The 15,630-nt window shown below is 34.7% G+C and overlaps 2 protein-coding genes across 13 annotated transcripts in view; both read left to right on the top strand.

Moving 5' to 3' along the window:
* Dbct (Dihydrolipoamide branched chain transacylase E2) overlaps window positions 1-8,987 on the top strand; it is a 229,508-nt gene extending 220,521 nt beyond the window's left edge. The window contains exon 6 of the mRNA XM_017632721.1: window positions 8,829-8,987. Within this exon, the coding sequence (XP_017488210.1) occupies window positions 8,829-8,900 (72 nt within the window). The 3' untranslated portion in view covers window positions 8,901-8,987. The remainder of the gene's footprint in view (window positions 1-8,828) is intronic.
* The window catches only part of Rab3-GEF (Rab3 GDP-GTP exchange factor), a 224,210-nt gene continuing 217,476 nt past the window's right edge, over window positions 8,897-15,630 (top strand). For all 12 annotated transcript variants that reach the window (XR_001849260.1, XM_017632680.1, XM_017632673.1 and 9 more), the window contains exon 1: window positions 8,897-9,108. Coding sequence is in view for 11 of the 12 variants with exons in the window: in XM_017632680.1 (XP_017488169.1) it covers window positions 8,986-9,108 (123 nt within the window). In the remaining variant the exon portion in view is untranslated. The remainder of the gene's footprint in view (window positions 9,109-15,630) is intronic.

The following is a 15,630-nucleotide window of genomic DNA, read 5'->3' as shown; positions in this document are numbered from 1 at the left end:
GATATTTATCGATTTTGTTATCAATATTTATCGGTTTTGTTATCGATATTTATCGATTTTGCTACCAATGGTGTTATCGATGTTGCTATTGAAATTTGTATCGAATTTGTCATCGATTTTGTTACCGATATTTCTATCGGGTTTGTTATCGATATTTTGGTGGACGTTATTATCGATTTTGTTATTGATAGAGTATAAAGATAAAAGTGAAGATAATAGAAAACCCGAATAACATGAATGTTATTAAAACGAACAGGAGTAGAGGTAGGGATCTAGACAGAAAAAAGAGAAAAAATATAACCTTAAGCAAAAGCAGATCTGTGTATGTATACATTGATTATAAGACAAAATAGATAAGTAACGTAAGTTTCACTTCTCCAGTGTGCTCCGTGCTAATATCGTCGCTACTTTGCTGTAGAGCGAAAAAACTGTTGTAAAAAACGTTGTTGTCATTAGGAAAAGGTGTCGGATTCGACATATTGTGTAAAAGCCAGTATCCTCTGCTTCTAAGGGTAAAACATAGTGGAGCGGCGAGCAAAGAGCATCGAGCAAATCATCGATTTCAAACGCATACGTTAACACTGAAAATAAAATCTGCGTAAGTATAACGAAAACTTGCGTAAATCTTACGAAATTTTTCGTCATTTTGAGCCACGAAAGTTCTCGTTGATTGTACAAAACCGTTTTCGTACATACTACGAAAATATGAGGCATCAGACTTTTAGTACTATTTACTAAAGAATTTAGTATTATTTACTAAAGAACTTCGTACTATTTACTAAAAAAATTCGTACTATTTCTTTAGTTTTTTCCGAAATTTTTGTAAAATGCACAGAAATAATTCGTATATTTAACGAAATTACTTTCGTAAAATCTGCGCTTGTTTCGTAGCAAAATCCTTTCATTCTCCACACTGTAAAAAACATATTACGAATTATAACACAACACATTTATTTTGTTTTTATCGTTAATTTTAGGCGTTTTTTGTTTAACAAAACGTTTTGCAAAAACGCTTAACATTATTGATTAAAATATAATGAAAGTGTTGCGCTATTATTTTAGTCATGTTTTTTATAGTGTTAATAATAAAAGCAATCATACGTTCTACGTTCTGACTACACTGTAGTTTAGAGTTTATAAAAAGGGTTATTTTACCTATAATAAAACTTAAGTCTTTTATTTATATGCATACGAATAGGTTCTATACTACATATTTTTTATTGCTTACGCTTCATTCAATAAAGTATATTGATGCAAAGTGTTAAAGTCTCAACAAAACTAAATATAATAAGTAAAATTTATACACCCCGGCTTATCGTAGCTTTCGGAAAGGTGGAAAACATATATTTAATAATTGCGCCGGGTATTTAATGTTCGGCTCCGCCCGAACTTAGACTTTCTTACTTGTTGGAATTTAAATAAGTTCTCAACAAAAAAGTTTTTTTAAAAAAATACATATGTGTATGAAGTGGGCAGCAATGATGTTTTGTAACTTAGGCAGAATTGAATATGCGCTATCTGGGAAGACAATAACTATCTGCAATATTTATTCTGTGTGTTGGCACTATATCCAAACAGAAACGCGTGTTAAGCAAACAGTGAAATAATTTGTTATTTTCTAAGTTTGCGAATAAAACTTCACACTTAAATTTAAGACATTCATAACAAACATTGTATGAAGAAAATCCCCCCTACGGCCTTCTTTAGAAAAAATGTATTCGTTTAAAATAAAAATAAGCGAAATCGGCCCAATTTTATATTACCCTGCCTGACATGAGAATTTTCTCCGTGATAAGGCTAGTAGCCATTTCTAAAAGATTTTGGGTTGCTTAGTCAAAAATAGAAACATATCGAGCCCTAACCGCTAAAAAAACGCAGGCGACATATTTTAAAAAAATTTTCTTTTTGATGCAGAAATACCCCCAGAGCACCTAGATGCAATTCTGTATCAAAAAGAAAATTAAAAAAAAAAAATGTCGCTTACATTCTTTTGGCGGTTAGGGCTCGATATACATATACATATTTGAATTTTAAGAAAACAAGGCAAATAGCAAAAACGGATATTTTTTTACAAAACGGCTAACAAATCGGATGCCGGCTAAACCGAAATTTCTTCGCCAGTTTACTTCGCACCCCACTTAAGTGTTTCTATTTAATCGGTAATCTTTTTACAATCTATAAAGCACAGGGAAAGTTGTGCCCAGGATCGTGATGCACGCTGCGTTTCCAGCTCCACTGAAAGAAGATAAACCCCCTGCTGCACAGTGGTTCAAAACCGGCGTTTAGTGTTCGTAATTCACTGGAGCCTTAATTTTTCACTTAATTTGATTACTTTGAATTTTTTTTATGAAAGCTTACAATATTTGCCAGAGACCAGTTGAGCCTGATTTTTGAATTCTTAGTTGATTATATAACATTTTTTTTTGTACAAAATGCAGAAAAAGTACAATTAAATAATATAATTAACTGGTAAATATTTGATTTAAATTACGATATGGGTAAGGAACTTTTATCATACAATTTGTATGTATGTATCCCCAAATCATTTTGAAAAAAAAAATGTCCTTTATTTTACGTTGGTTAATATGGTCACCGTAAGTATGTGCCATGCAAAAGTATTCCTAACATAGTAAAAAAATAAAATAAATCTATTCNTTTACGTTGGTTAATATGGTCACCGTAAGTATGTGCCATGCAAAAGTATTTCTAACATAGTAAAAAAATGAAATAAATCTATAAAAAAAAATTTTGAAAAGTATTTAGAAAAAAACGCTCTCCTGTAAAATTTGGGTTCTGGCACATACGATAGTATTGCGCAAAGGCCTCTATATTTACTTTAATTTTGAACAATAAATAATTCTAAAGAAAAGTGGTCAAAAGGAAGAAGTTAACAAAATCATATTATGTATTCTCTTGAACATTCGACATTGCATTTGGAACAGCCACTACGAAATTTAACACTTAAGCTATCCTCAAATTCGTAATTGTTATATTTTTTACATTAGAAAATTTGAACTAATTTCTTCCATAAAACGTCATTGCGCCCTCGACCGACGTACTCCCCTCCCCGGTGTGAAATCTACAAACACTCTACCTTTGTAATTATTGGAATGCGTTTTTAATCTATTGAAACCGCATATGATAACATATTTAAACTTTATTAATTTTATTCGCCCAAACAGTCCTGTGTCTAGGATTTCTTCAAATTTCATATTTTATGTAGTTGAGAAAATTGCTATTTGACCCGCTATTCGCTCTTTGATTTCTGGATATATATTTAAAATGCTTTTGAAGTTACTTACTGCAATTCCAATTATTTTGTCCTTACTTTCTGCACCTAATTAAGGGAATCGGATACATTTTTCAGACTTTTACGGATGTTTTATAAAAACTGGATAAAATAGTAAACTTCGCAAAGTATGTTTTCTGTCTTTTTCGACAAAATTTTTCAGTAGTCAAAATTAGACAAAGACAAAGCTTCTCCGATTCCCATTAGACTATAGCCCATAGATATAAGCTCGGTTAAAAAAAAAACCTAATGAAGTTTAAAGTACATCCATCTTTTTTATTCATATTTTAATAAAATTAATAAAAAAAACTATAAACGAATGATGTAATTTTTTTAGGTAAAATTTGTCTCATTTGGGTGCATTTATTTTATGATTTAGGTACAATCTTAAATTCCCTGGTGCGAATGGTGTGTCTGGCGTTGCGTATACGCCGTGTGGGGGCGGATGTGGAATCACACGTACCTACTCGTGTTAATAAGACTTACATACTACGTTCACGTATTTCGTATTTTGGATTGCATTAGGGGAATTCGCTCTTATGTGTATTCGTTGTATGTTACAGTTACACTTACGCAGGATACAGCGAATACACAGGAGCGCGAATACCACTATTGCTAAAGGTTAACGCCTATGACCTCATTTATACAAGTATTTGTAGCCACATGCGCATATGTATACATTTGTTTGTATGATTCTATGAGTGTCTAACTATTCAAGAGCAACTTTGATAAGCACAATTTATTACGCGCTGTTCTACAAACCATTTAATTAGGTAATTTGAATGCTCATAGTAAGTATGTAGTCTTTAAATAGCGAAGACGTTACTTAAATATTCAGAATTGCAAAAATCTTTCTAACTCATAAAGTAGCACAAAATGGAAAGTTAACACCCTCAAGCAACCAGACTAAAATTAATTTATTTTAAGGGCCATTGTACTACATTGCCAATAAAAAGTCAAAACCCATTGTGGGTTCACTAAATTTATAATGTTCTTCACCTGTGTCAGTGAACGCGCAGTTTTTCATCTGCTTTGCGATATTTCATGTACAAACAGTCAATAAACTTAGTTAATTGAGTGTCATGCCGGACACGCAAGGATACACAGTGGGGAGTGTATGGGATCCGAGTGAGTGAGTGAATGTTATTGTTTGTAAAACTGATTGAATTTTTCGAAAACCCCGCAGTTTTCATTTCATTAAAACCAGGGACCGAATCTCTTGCGATTTCAAATTGTTTGAGCGATATCTATAAAAATTATAACTAAGAATTACATTTCGATTTTAATTTAATCGCTCAAAAAAAAAACATCATATATCGAGTTATACCTTTTTGATCAAAAATAAAACTAATTTCGAGTGTTATTTTTTTGCTCTGAAGTAATAATTATTTTGTGAGTTGTTTTCTGTTTGATCAAAAATATTTATTACATTATGAGTTTTATATTTTTGATCAGAAATAATCATTATGTTTTGAGGAGAGACTGAAAATAAAAGTTATTTTACAGTTTTTGACATCAAAAAGGCATAGTGAAAAAATTATGCTATAGCTTTTTCAAAGGTACCATTAAACTCATCTCACATTGTAGATTGTGATTCCTCCATGACTTTTAAACATCTGAGTTTTATCATTTTGAGCAAATAATACCGATTATGTCTGCTTTTTATTTTTTTAAGGCAAAAATAAAAGTTAAAATTTGCCTTTTACTTTTTTTAAGCAGAAAATAATCGGTAATTGTTGCCTTTTATTTTTTCAGGCAAAAATAAAAGTCAAAGTTAAAAGTCAAGTATTCCAGAGTTGTGTATACTCGAATTTAATAGTTTTAAAGCTCCAATCTGGATTTTAATAATTCCCTAATACACAAATACCAGCGTTAGATCAAATCTAAATATGTATGTACTATGCAAGGCCGTATTTAGGGGGGGGGGGGGGGTTGTAGGTGTTCATAAGACGCAATTCGCGCAATTTAAAAAAATGATATAACATGCCTTATAAACGGGCTTGGTCTATAGATATGCAAGGAAGAACCTCTAATTTTTTTAAAAAGGGTTGCCACCTGTTACAATTTTTTTTTCGTGCAGAGCATCAGATCTACACCGTTCTCTCGAGTTTCAAAATGTGGTGTCAAATTAAAGGTATTCACCTATAGACGTGATTTGGTTTTTTTTAAAGGGGCGCCGCCTAATTAAAAATGCATTGTTTAAAATATGATAGTAAAATATCGCAATATGGGTTTTTAATAGAGTTGTTACTTACTAAACACATTTATAACTATGAATGGTAAGTAATGTATTAAGGGCAGTCGATATTGCTATCAATCGAAAGCTAGTTAAGAGTTGTTAACTAGATGACAACTCTCCAAAATTCGCATACATTTATACAAAGGCCATTTAACTAGCTGTCGTTTGATACCAATATAGAATATCCTTAATACGTTACTTACCTTTCATAGCTATATATTTTTTAATAGGTGGCAACTCTTAAAGGCACGAACATATTAATTTAGTATAAAAACGCTTTCACTTTATGCCCATAGATTTATAATTAGGTGGCAAACCTTAAAAAAATTAAACCCAAGGCACATCTCTAGGTGAATACCTTTCACTTGGCACCTCATTTAAAATCGAGAGAACGGGGTAAATCTGGCGCTCTGCACAAAAAAAAGAAATTTTTAACAGCTGGAAACCCTTTAAAAAAATAAGCCGTTCTTCCTTGTAGATCTATAGACCGAGCCCGTTTATATGACATATTATATCATTTTTTAAAATTGCGCGAACGGTGTAAGTTTTGTAATTTTTTAAGCGTGGCAACCCTATTCAAAAAAGTTGAACTTTATTGCACTTCTAGAGGCCCTGCCTTTCATTTTACGCTTAACTTTTTTTAATACAACGAGCGGTGCAGGTTTTATAATTTAAAAAAAGGTTGCAACCCTTTTTAAAAATCTCATACCTTGTTGTACATTTAGAGGCCAAACCCTTTAGTTTTGAAAATCGAATAATCGGTGCAGATCTGATGCCGTTAACAAAAGATGCCTTCATGTATTGTATTTATACATAGTACATACATATTTAGATTTAATCTAACCCTGGTATTTGTGTATTAGGGAGTTATTAAAATCCAGATAGGAGCTTTCAAACTATTAAATTCGAGTATACACAACTCTGGAATACTTGATTTGGAGCTTAAATGGCCCAAAAAAATAAAAAGCAAAATTACCCGGAATTATTTGCTCAAAATAATAAGTCAAAAATAACATAAATTTTTTGCTTTTTATTATAAAATGCATAACCGGTAAGGTCTCTGGTTTTGAATTTAATTTTTTTCATCAAAAATAATGATTATTCTTTGAGTTTTATTATTTTGATTGAAAATAAATCGTATAGAGCGTTATTTTTTCTCTCAGAAATAAAAATTAACTTTTCAGTCTTATTTTTTTGCAGATCGAAAAACTCAAAACGCCTCACTTCACCTAAACTCAATTCGCCACACCTTAACTCATCTCAACTCACCCTAACTCACCACACCTCAAGTCACCCCACATCAACTCAACTACCTTACCTCAAGTCACCTCAACTCACGTCATCTCAGTTCAGTGAAGCAAATCACAAATACATTTTATTTCTGAACTGATCAGCGCGTATTTGCAAGCCAATTCAACAATATCATGTACACATTCGCGAAAAATGCGAATGTTGAAGCGAGGGTTTAAAATGCAAATATTCGTAACATCTCTGGTATGTACATACCCTGTGGGGAAAATCTCTAGTTCTGAACTGGGGCGCTTCTAGTACATTTAGACCCAGTACTGGTTCGCGATAAATCTCTTTTGCATGCAAGCAACTGGCGAATTTAACATGGCGATGTCCTAGGAAGTGTCAATTGCCCCCCGCTGCATCCCTTTTTCGATAGTTCCGAACTAGTCCTAAATTCTATAGTTCCGAACCAGTTCTAAAATCGACAGACGAAAGAAAAAAGTATCATGATTTTTCAATCTTTTCGGTTCTTCCGTGTGCGATTTTACATTATTTTCAAAGAAACGTTTTTTCAATTTGAAATTAAATTTGTTTGAATGATTGTAAGAAATGTACGTTTACATACCTTGCTGTAGCTGACTTTGCAGAGGTGCTCGCTGTTATTGGTTAGATTCCAGACGGCCCCAAGATGTTAATATGTTAACACAAAGCTTTGTTTTGTATTACCAAACTATGAAATAGCATCTGCGAAGCGCAGAATAGAAGCGTATTTGAACGAAAAAGCCGCCGAACACATATCTATGTAAAGTAAACAAGCCCCCCGCTGCATCCCTTATTCGATAGTTCCGAAATAGTTCTAAATTCGACAAATGGGATCTAGTTCGTTCTGCATCCCTTTTTCTATAGTTCCGAACCAATTCTAAATTCGTCACTTTAGATATAGATTTGTAGTGGGAAAAACTGAAAAAATTAGTTTCTTAAAAGTACCACTTTTCGCCGATTTTGGACTGGTGGGGATCTAGTTCCTATCGGACTAGTTCCTTTTTGGCGATAAAGACCTAGTACGGAACTAGAAATTTGATTCACCAGTCCACGGTTTCCATGCAGGGTATGCTCGTACAAATGTAAACACATATGTATGTATGTGTGCAACGCTAGCAGCGAATCAGTTTGCGTATTATGTATATTTTCTTCAGTGCTCTGCCCACAAATACGCGCTGACCAGTTCAGAAATAAAATGTATTTGTGATTTGCTTCGCTGAACTGAGATGACGTGAGTTGAGGTGACTTGAGGTAAGGTAGTTGAGTTGAGTTGGGGTGAATTGAGTTGTGGTGAGTTACGTTTAGGTGAAGTGAGGCGTTTTGAGTTTTTCGATCTGCCAAAAAAAAATAAAACTCAAAAGTTAATTTTTATTTCTGAGAGAAAAAATAACGCTCAAGAAATGAGTTTTATTTTCGATCAAAATAATAAAACTCAAAGAATAATTATTATTTTTGATGAAAAAAATAAACTTAAAAAATAATGATTATTCCGGATCAAAAATATAAAACTCATAATATAATGATTATTTTTGATCAAAAAGAAAACAACTCACAAAATAATTATTTATTATATGTATATTACAACGCTCGAAAAATGAATTTTATTTTTGATCAAAAAAATATAACTCAATAAATGATTGTATTTTCTGAGCAATACAATAAAACTCAAAATGTGATTATTATGATTGATCGCAAGTATTATAATCTCAAAATAATGATTCAAAGTTAATTTTTTTGATAAAGCTCATAATGATTACGGGCCCTGATTAAAACACAAAAGCTGGGTCATTACATTTGCATTTAAGTCCGGAGGCATTGTAATAACATCTGGGAGCGAATTTACTTTGAGCTTTGTACACAGTGTTATAGGCCGGCTAGACCATTGTGTTTTATTAAATTAATTCAATGAAGATTTTACCTAGTATATATACATAAATATGTATGTTAAGGGCGATAAATTTATCTTATAATAATTTTGATTATAATCAAAATATGTTTACATACAACTTTTTTTCATACTTTCAGCTTAACTTAAGCAAGCAAGCACAGCAATCGAATATTCAGTCTGCAAGGCATTGCGATTTTCTGCCGGATTAAGAAACAGTATCGCATACTTATCGCCTCCACACAAATCATAACATTATTTTGAAGGGGCAATAAATTTGCAGCAAAGAATTGGCAAATGGCTGAGCAACAAAAACTTTCGCTTTGCCCACGCTTGGTGGACTATATGGCGATTGTGGGTGCACGCAGCACTCCGCCCATGCCGAAGGGATTGTCTGGCAATAAAACGCCACCCGTGCAGGTGAGTAGTAGTCATCGTTTCGAGTAAAAACGTTTCGCTGTTTTCGTACAAAAATAGATACCTTCGTGGTACAAGTGAGTGAACTTCATTTCATTAATCTTTAGCGTTTTGAGTAAGTCAAAATGCATGTATCCATTAAACAACAATAATTTAATTTTTATTTAGCAATGACAAGAGAACTGCATTCCTGAAAAAAAACGAAAGTAAAATATTGTGAGTTTTAGCGCATGGATTTTCGTTCCTCACGAATTTGTTAGGCAATAAATCGATTGAATAAGAAAATATTTAATGATAATTCGTCAACAATCCACACTTCTATCCATAATATGAAACTGTTAGTAAGTACCAGATGGCTCCCGACTTCAAAGCCCAAGTATACCTTTGGGTACTTTGCCTAGAAAAATACCTCTTCAACGAACGGCTATGTTGAAATTGTGACTGCGTCAACTGGTAAACGATTGTCCCGGTGCACCGCGGCGTCGGAATTTTCAATTATGTATACTGTATGAGCACTCTGAGAAATAATTCTTTTCGATCATTTTCCGGTGATTACTTCCGAGGTTCTCTACTTTTAGAAGAGAGTGTCTCTATATATTTTTTCATATTTTTCGTGTTTGTCGTCAATAAAACCCAAAGCCAAAATTTTGATAAGAAGTAGCTCCTAACCTAAGGCTACCGCGAGCAATTAAGGTAGAATATAATACTTGAAATATCCTTAAGAAAGATTATTCTATCAAATATTTTGATCTATAGGCATAGGGTTAGTTACGTCTAATCTTCAAAGAAAATCCTGGAGGCTGCTGAGGCTCATCGATGTGATCAGGCGAGGCTTTCAGAAATTTTCTTGAACGTCATGATTTTTCCTGCCTAACGGTAAATTCAAATAGATTTTGCCTTCTCTTCCCAGACCTGTCTACTCATTGCGATGGTTCTGAGGCTGGGTTGTACCCTTATAAGGAGTCAACATAAGGTTCGTGTTCTTCGTTAAGTAATCGGTGGTCATAAGAATACGATGCTCATCAAGTGTCTACAGCCAGTCTCAGCTTCATGCATTGTGCTTTACACTTGTTTAGTTCAAACGCCTTTCTTTTGTTTTTAATTAGTGTGCACAACTTGATTAGATATAAAAAATGCTAGACAATGTAGCTCTTACAAGTTATTTTATTTGAATTGGTGACTGTGTTGTCAGACTTTGTCGATTTCCAAGAAAGGCTAGATCCACGTTTACATATAGAAATTTAAACATCTATATTTTTTCGAAAAAACCTATACATACCATAGAGCCGTTAGGTACTGTTGCAACACATAAGTACATATCGCCACCTGAAATGCAAAAAAACGTAACAAGCATCATCACTGAAATGGAAAAGGTCGTGACTAATAGTTTTTTTAAACGATGTGGGGAGTTGTAATTCGATGAAATCCATTATATTTATCAATCAAAAAGTTGNGTGGGGAGTTGTAATTCGATGAAATCCATTATATTTATCAATCAAAAAGTGAATTTTTAATTGTTTACTAGTTACGGCTTTTTGGATTTCAGCGACGATTTTTGTTACGTCTTTTTGCATTTCAGGTTACGATATGTANTTTCCGGTGATTACTTCCGAGGTTCTCTACTTTTAGAAGAGAGTGTCTCTATATATTTTTTCATATTTTTCGTGTTTGTCGTCAATAAAACCCAAAGCCAAAATTTTGATAAGAAGTAGCTCCTAACCTAAGGCTACCGCGAGCAATTAAGGTAGAATATAATACTTGAAATATCCTTAAGAAAGATTATTCTATCAAATATTTTGATCTATAGGCATAGGGTTAGTTACGTCTAATCTTCAAAGAAAATCCTGGAGGCTGCTGAGGCTCATCGATGTGATCAGGCGAGGCTTTCAGAAATTTTCTTGAACGTCATGATTTTTCCTGCCTAACGGTAAATTCAAATAGATTTTGCCTTCTCTTCCCAGACCTGTCTACTCATTGCGATGGTTCTGAGGCTGGGTTGTACCCTTATAAGGAGTCAACATAAGGTTCGTGTTCTTCGTTAAGTAATCGGTGGTCATAAGAATACGATGCTCATCAAGTGTCTACAGCCAGTCTCAGCTTCATGCATTGTGCTTTACACTTGTTTAGTTCAAACGCCTTTCTTTTGTTTTTAATTAGTGTGCACAACTTGATTAGATATAAAAAATGCTAGACAATGTAGCTCTTACAAGTTATTTTATTTGAATTGGTGACTGTGTTGTCAGACTTTGTCGATTTCCAAGAAAGGCTAGATCCACGTTTACATATAGAAATTTAAACATCTATATTTTTTCGAAAAAACCTATACATACCATAGAGCCGTTAGGTACTGTTGCAACACATAAGTACATATCGCCACCTGAAATGCAAAAAAACGTAACAAGCATCATCACTGAAATGGAAAAGGTCGTGACTAATAGTTTTTTTAAACGATGTGGGGAGTTGTAATTCGATGAAATCCATTATATTTATCAATCAAAAAGTGAATTTTTAATTGTTTACTAGTTACGGCTTTTTGGATTTCAGCGACGATTTTTGTTACGTCTTTTTGCATTTCAGGTTACGATATGTAATATAACTAATGTGACCAACTATTTCATAGCTCAAAGAAGTACAGGTTAGGTTGGGTTAAGTTAACGCCACGAGCCGATTACGAAATTTCGAATGCAGCTAATTTCGATCCCTGAAAGCTCAGTGTTTGTTCAGAGTTGCTAGCCAAAATGCTTCCATCTTAGCCTCGCGAAGNGCTCAAAGAAGTACAGGTTAGGTTGGGTTAAGTTAACGCCACGAGCCGATTACGGAATTTCGAATGCAGCTAATTTCGATCCCTGAAAGCTCAGTGTTTGTTCAGAGTTGCAGCCAAAATGCTTCCATCTTAGCCTCNAACCTAAGGCTACCGCGAGCAATTAAGGTAGAATATAATACTTGAAATATCCTTAAGAAAGATTATTCTATCAAATATTTTGATCTGTAGGCATAGGGTTAGTTACGTCTAATATTCAAAGAAAATCCTGGAGGCTGCTGAGGCTCATCGATGTGATCAGGCGAGGCTTTCAGAAATTTTCTTGAACGTCATGATTTTTCCTGCCTTACGGTAAATTCAAATAGATTTTGCCTTCTCTTCCCAGACCTGTCTACTCATTGCGATGGTTCTGAGGCTGGGTTGTACCCTTATAAGGAGTCAACATAAGGTTCGTGTTCTTCGTTAAGTAATCGGTGGTCATAAGAATACGATGCTCATCAAGTGTCTACAGCCAGTCTCAGCTTCATGCATTGTGCTTTACACTTGTTTAGTTCAAACGCCTTTCTTTTGTTTTTAATTAGTGTGCACAACTTGATTAGATATAAAAAATGCTAGACAATGTAGCTCTTACAAGTTATTTTATTTGAATTGGTGACTGTGTTGTCAGACTTTGTCGATTTCCAAGAAAGGCTAGATCCACGTTTACATATAGAAATTTAAACATCTATATTTTTTCGAAAAAACCTATACATACCATAGAGCCGTTAGGTACTGTTGCAACACATAAGTACATATCGCCACCTGAAATGCAAAAAAACGTAACAAGCATCATCACTGAAATGGAAAAGGTCGTGACTAATAGTTTTTTTAAACGATGTGGGGAGTTGTAATTCGATGAAATCCATTATATTTATCAATCAAAAAGTGAATTTTTAATTGTTTACTAGTTACGGCTTTTTGGATTTCAGCGACGATTTTTGTTACGTCTTTTTGCATTTCAGGTTACGATATGTAATATAACTAATGTGACCAACTATTTCATAGCTCAAAGAAGTACAGGTTAGGTTGGGTTAAGTTAACGCCACGAGCCGATTACGAAATTTCGAATGCAGCTAATTTCGATCCCTGAAAGCTCAGTGTTTGTTCAGAGTTGCTAGCCAAAATGCTTCCATCTTAGCCTCGCGAAGGTTGGCCTGTCAGAACACCCATCACTAGCCCTTGAGAGGTAACGTGTTTTAAAGTGCCCTATAAAAACATTTCCTGCAGCAGAGAAACGTCTTATTTTCCTTTTTAATGTCACAAAAGGACTCGGTTTCTCCTAGCCCAATAGCAGTTCGTGCTTCGACAATTCTGTCTGCAATATCCGCAGGCGCCGTGTTCAATATATGTATATTAAGCATCAGTTAGGTGTAGTTCCTAATGCTCCGCTTATTCCTATTTTACAAGTGTATCCTTCTCTAGTGAGTTCCACCAGACAATTGTGCGAGAGACCTCACCTTTTACCGATGGCTCCCCTACAGCAGTACAAGGCAACCGAAAACTTTCTTACCCTTTCCTCAATGTTAGGCTTCCACGACAGCCGCCGTTGATCACCCACCTAGTTACCTCGTTCAGGTAACCTTGAGCCATATCAAAAAGGTTTTATAGAAATCGTCCCTTAACCAACAGTAACACATCATTTACATAGGCGATCACCCGACAGCCCACTTTTTCCAGTTTTTCTAGAAGGTCGTTTACAACCGCCATCCAGAGCAGGGAAGAGAGAACACCACCTTGTGGAGTGCTCCTAATGACTCTGAACTGAGTGCAGGCACTGCCGCAATCCACCGCAACAGTTCTGTCACGAAGTAAGCTGTAGATAAGCCTTATTAGGTTGGTTTCAACCCCCAGATTATGAATACACTTGACTATTGCCTCAATGTGTGCAGGGCGATATTCACCGACCTTTTCTTGCAATAACCTCTTGAAAGGCAGTTACGAGGAATCGTATTTCGTATGTATAGGTCTATCAGTCTCTCTAGCGTTTTTAGCAAAAACGAAGAGAAACTGATTGACGTAAAATACCTATGGGAACCATGGTTGCCACTCGCCAACATTTTTTTCTACCAAAATCTCTTAAGAAAAGTTACCAAAAGTTACCAAATCTTCACTACCAAAATCTTCACTTCTTCAGTGAGAAAAAAATATACTGAATAACACTGCTATATTTCATAACAAATACGTATATACTTACAGCCCGGTTCTGTGCACTTAATAAATTCAATCTAATATATAAAAATCTCGTGTCACGGTGTTAGTGGTCGAACTCCTCCTAAACGGCTTGACCGATCATTATGAAATTTTTTGTGCATATATGGTAGGTATGAGAATCGGATGTAAAGTATATTTCATTCCGTAAGGTGCAGGGGGCGTGACACCTCCCATACAAACCGAATTTTTCATACTGCAAATCTCTGGAAGTGTTCATGGTAGAGTACTCGAAAATGGTATGGAGATATACGAAAACAATCGCATACTCATGGAGAAAAATTGCGGTTATTGGAAAAGGGGGCGTGGCACCTCCCATACAAACCGAATTTTCCATACTGCATATCCCGGAACATGGTATGGAGATATATGAAATCAATCGCATACTCATGGAGAAAAATTGTGGTTATTGGAAAAGGAGGCGTGGCACCTCCCATACAAACCGATTTTTTCATACTGCATACCTCTGGCAGTGTTCACGATAGAGTACTCGAATTTGGCGATTAGGGTGTCCCTATCCTAAAAAAATTTTCTCTATTTTTTTCTATTAGATCTTTTGGTATTTTTGTATGAAAAATCTAATATATAAAAATATCGTGTCACGGTGTTTGTGGTCGAACTCCTCCGAAACGGCTTAACCGATTACAATGAAATTGTTTGTGTATATTTCCNCAGAAGATCGGAGAAGTACAGGACCTGGGGAGAGATTCTGAAACCAGTTAGCGACAATTTTCGAATCGCTATAGCACTTTGTGACACAAAAACGTTTATATCATGTGTCAAAAAGTGCGATAGCGATCCGAAAACTGTCGCTAACTGGTTACAAAAGCTCCCTCCTGAAGTACAAGGTATTGCAAAGAAGTGCATTTGACTGTACTTCGAAGTATGAACTACGAGAGCGAAAAAAGAAGCAAGTACTTACCAAAGAAGTACGGTTGGTCACGTTAAATACATCGTATGTATTCAGCAATGGCAAGACCTATTCTCACCTCTGGTGGAAGGCGTTTGATACCAAATAGCGTATGCTCAGCTTGTAAAGGTTGCTAAAGCTGACATGAGTATGTAAGTATACTAGTGTTCGCCCAGTGGTTGAAATTAATCCATTAAAATTAAGGGGAGTTTATGTAATTTGAGTTGAGGTGAAATAACATTAGTTGGAATGGGTTAAGTGGAGGGGAGTTTAACTTAGTACATAGCATTACATAATAAATCATAGCATAACATAAAATACCATAACATAAAATTAAATAACATAACATATGTATGTAGCATAACATACCATATCATCGCACATTCTTCTGTTGTATCTCCATTTTTATCCCTATCACTTTCTTCCTCCCCACCTTTGTCTTCATCGTTTTTTATGTTTATGTTTATGTTTACGTTTATGTTTACGTTTATGTTTATGTTTACGTTTATGTTTATGTTTATCTTCATCGGCATCTTCATCTTCATCTCCATCCCTATCTCCATCTCCATCTCCATCTCCATCTCCATCTCCATCTCCATCTCCATCT

This window comes from Rhagoletis zephyria, unplaced genomic scaffold (assembly GCF_001687245.7).
Source record: "Rhagoletis zephyria isolate East Lansing unplaced genomic scaffold, Rhagoletis_zephyria_1.1 Rzeph_scaffold_00099, whole genome shotgun sequence".
Classification (NCBI taxonomy): domain Eukaryota; kingdom Metazoa; phylum Arthropoda; class Insecta; order Diptera; family Tephritidae; genus Rhagoletis; species Rhagoletis zephyria.
The sequence above is the reverse complement of the archived record's forward strand: the minus strand, read 5'-3'. Positions and strand labels throughout refer to the sequence as shown.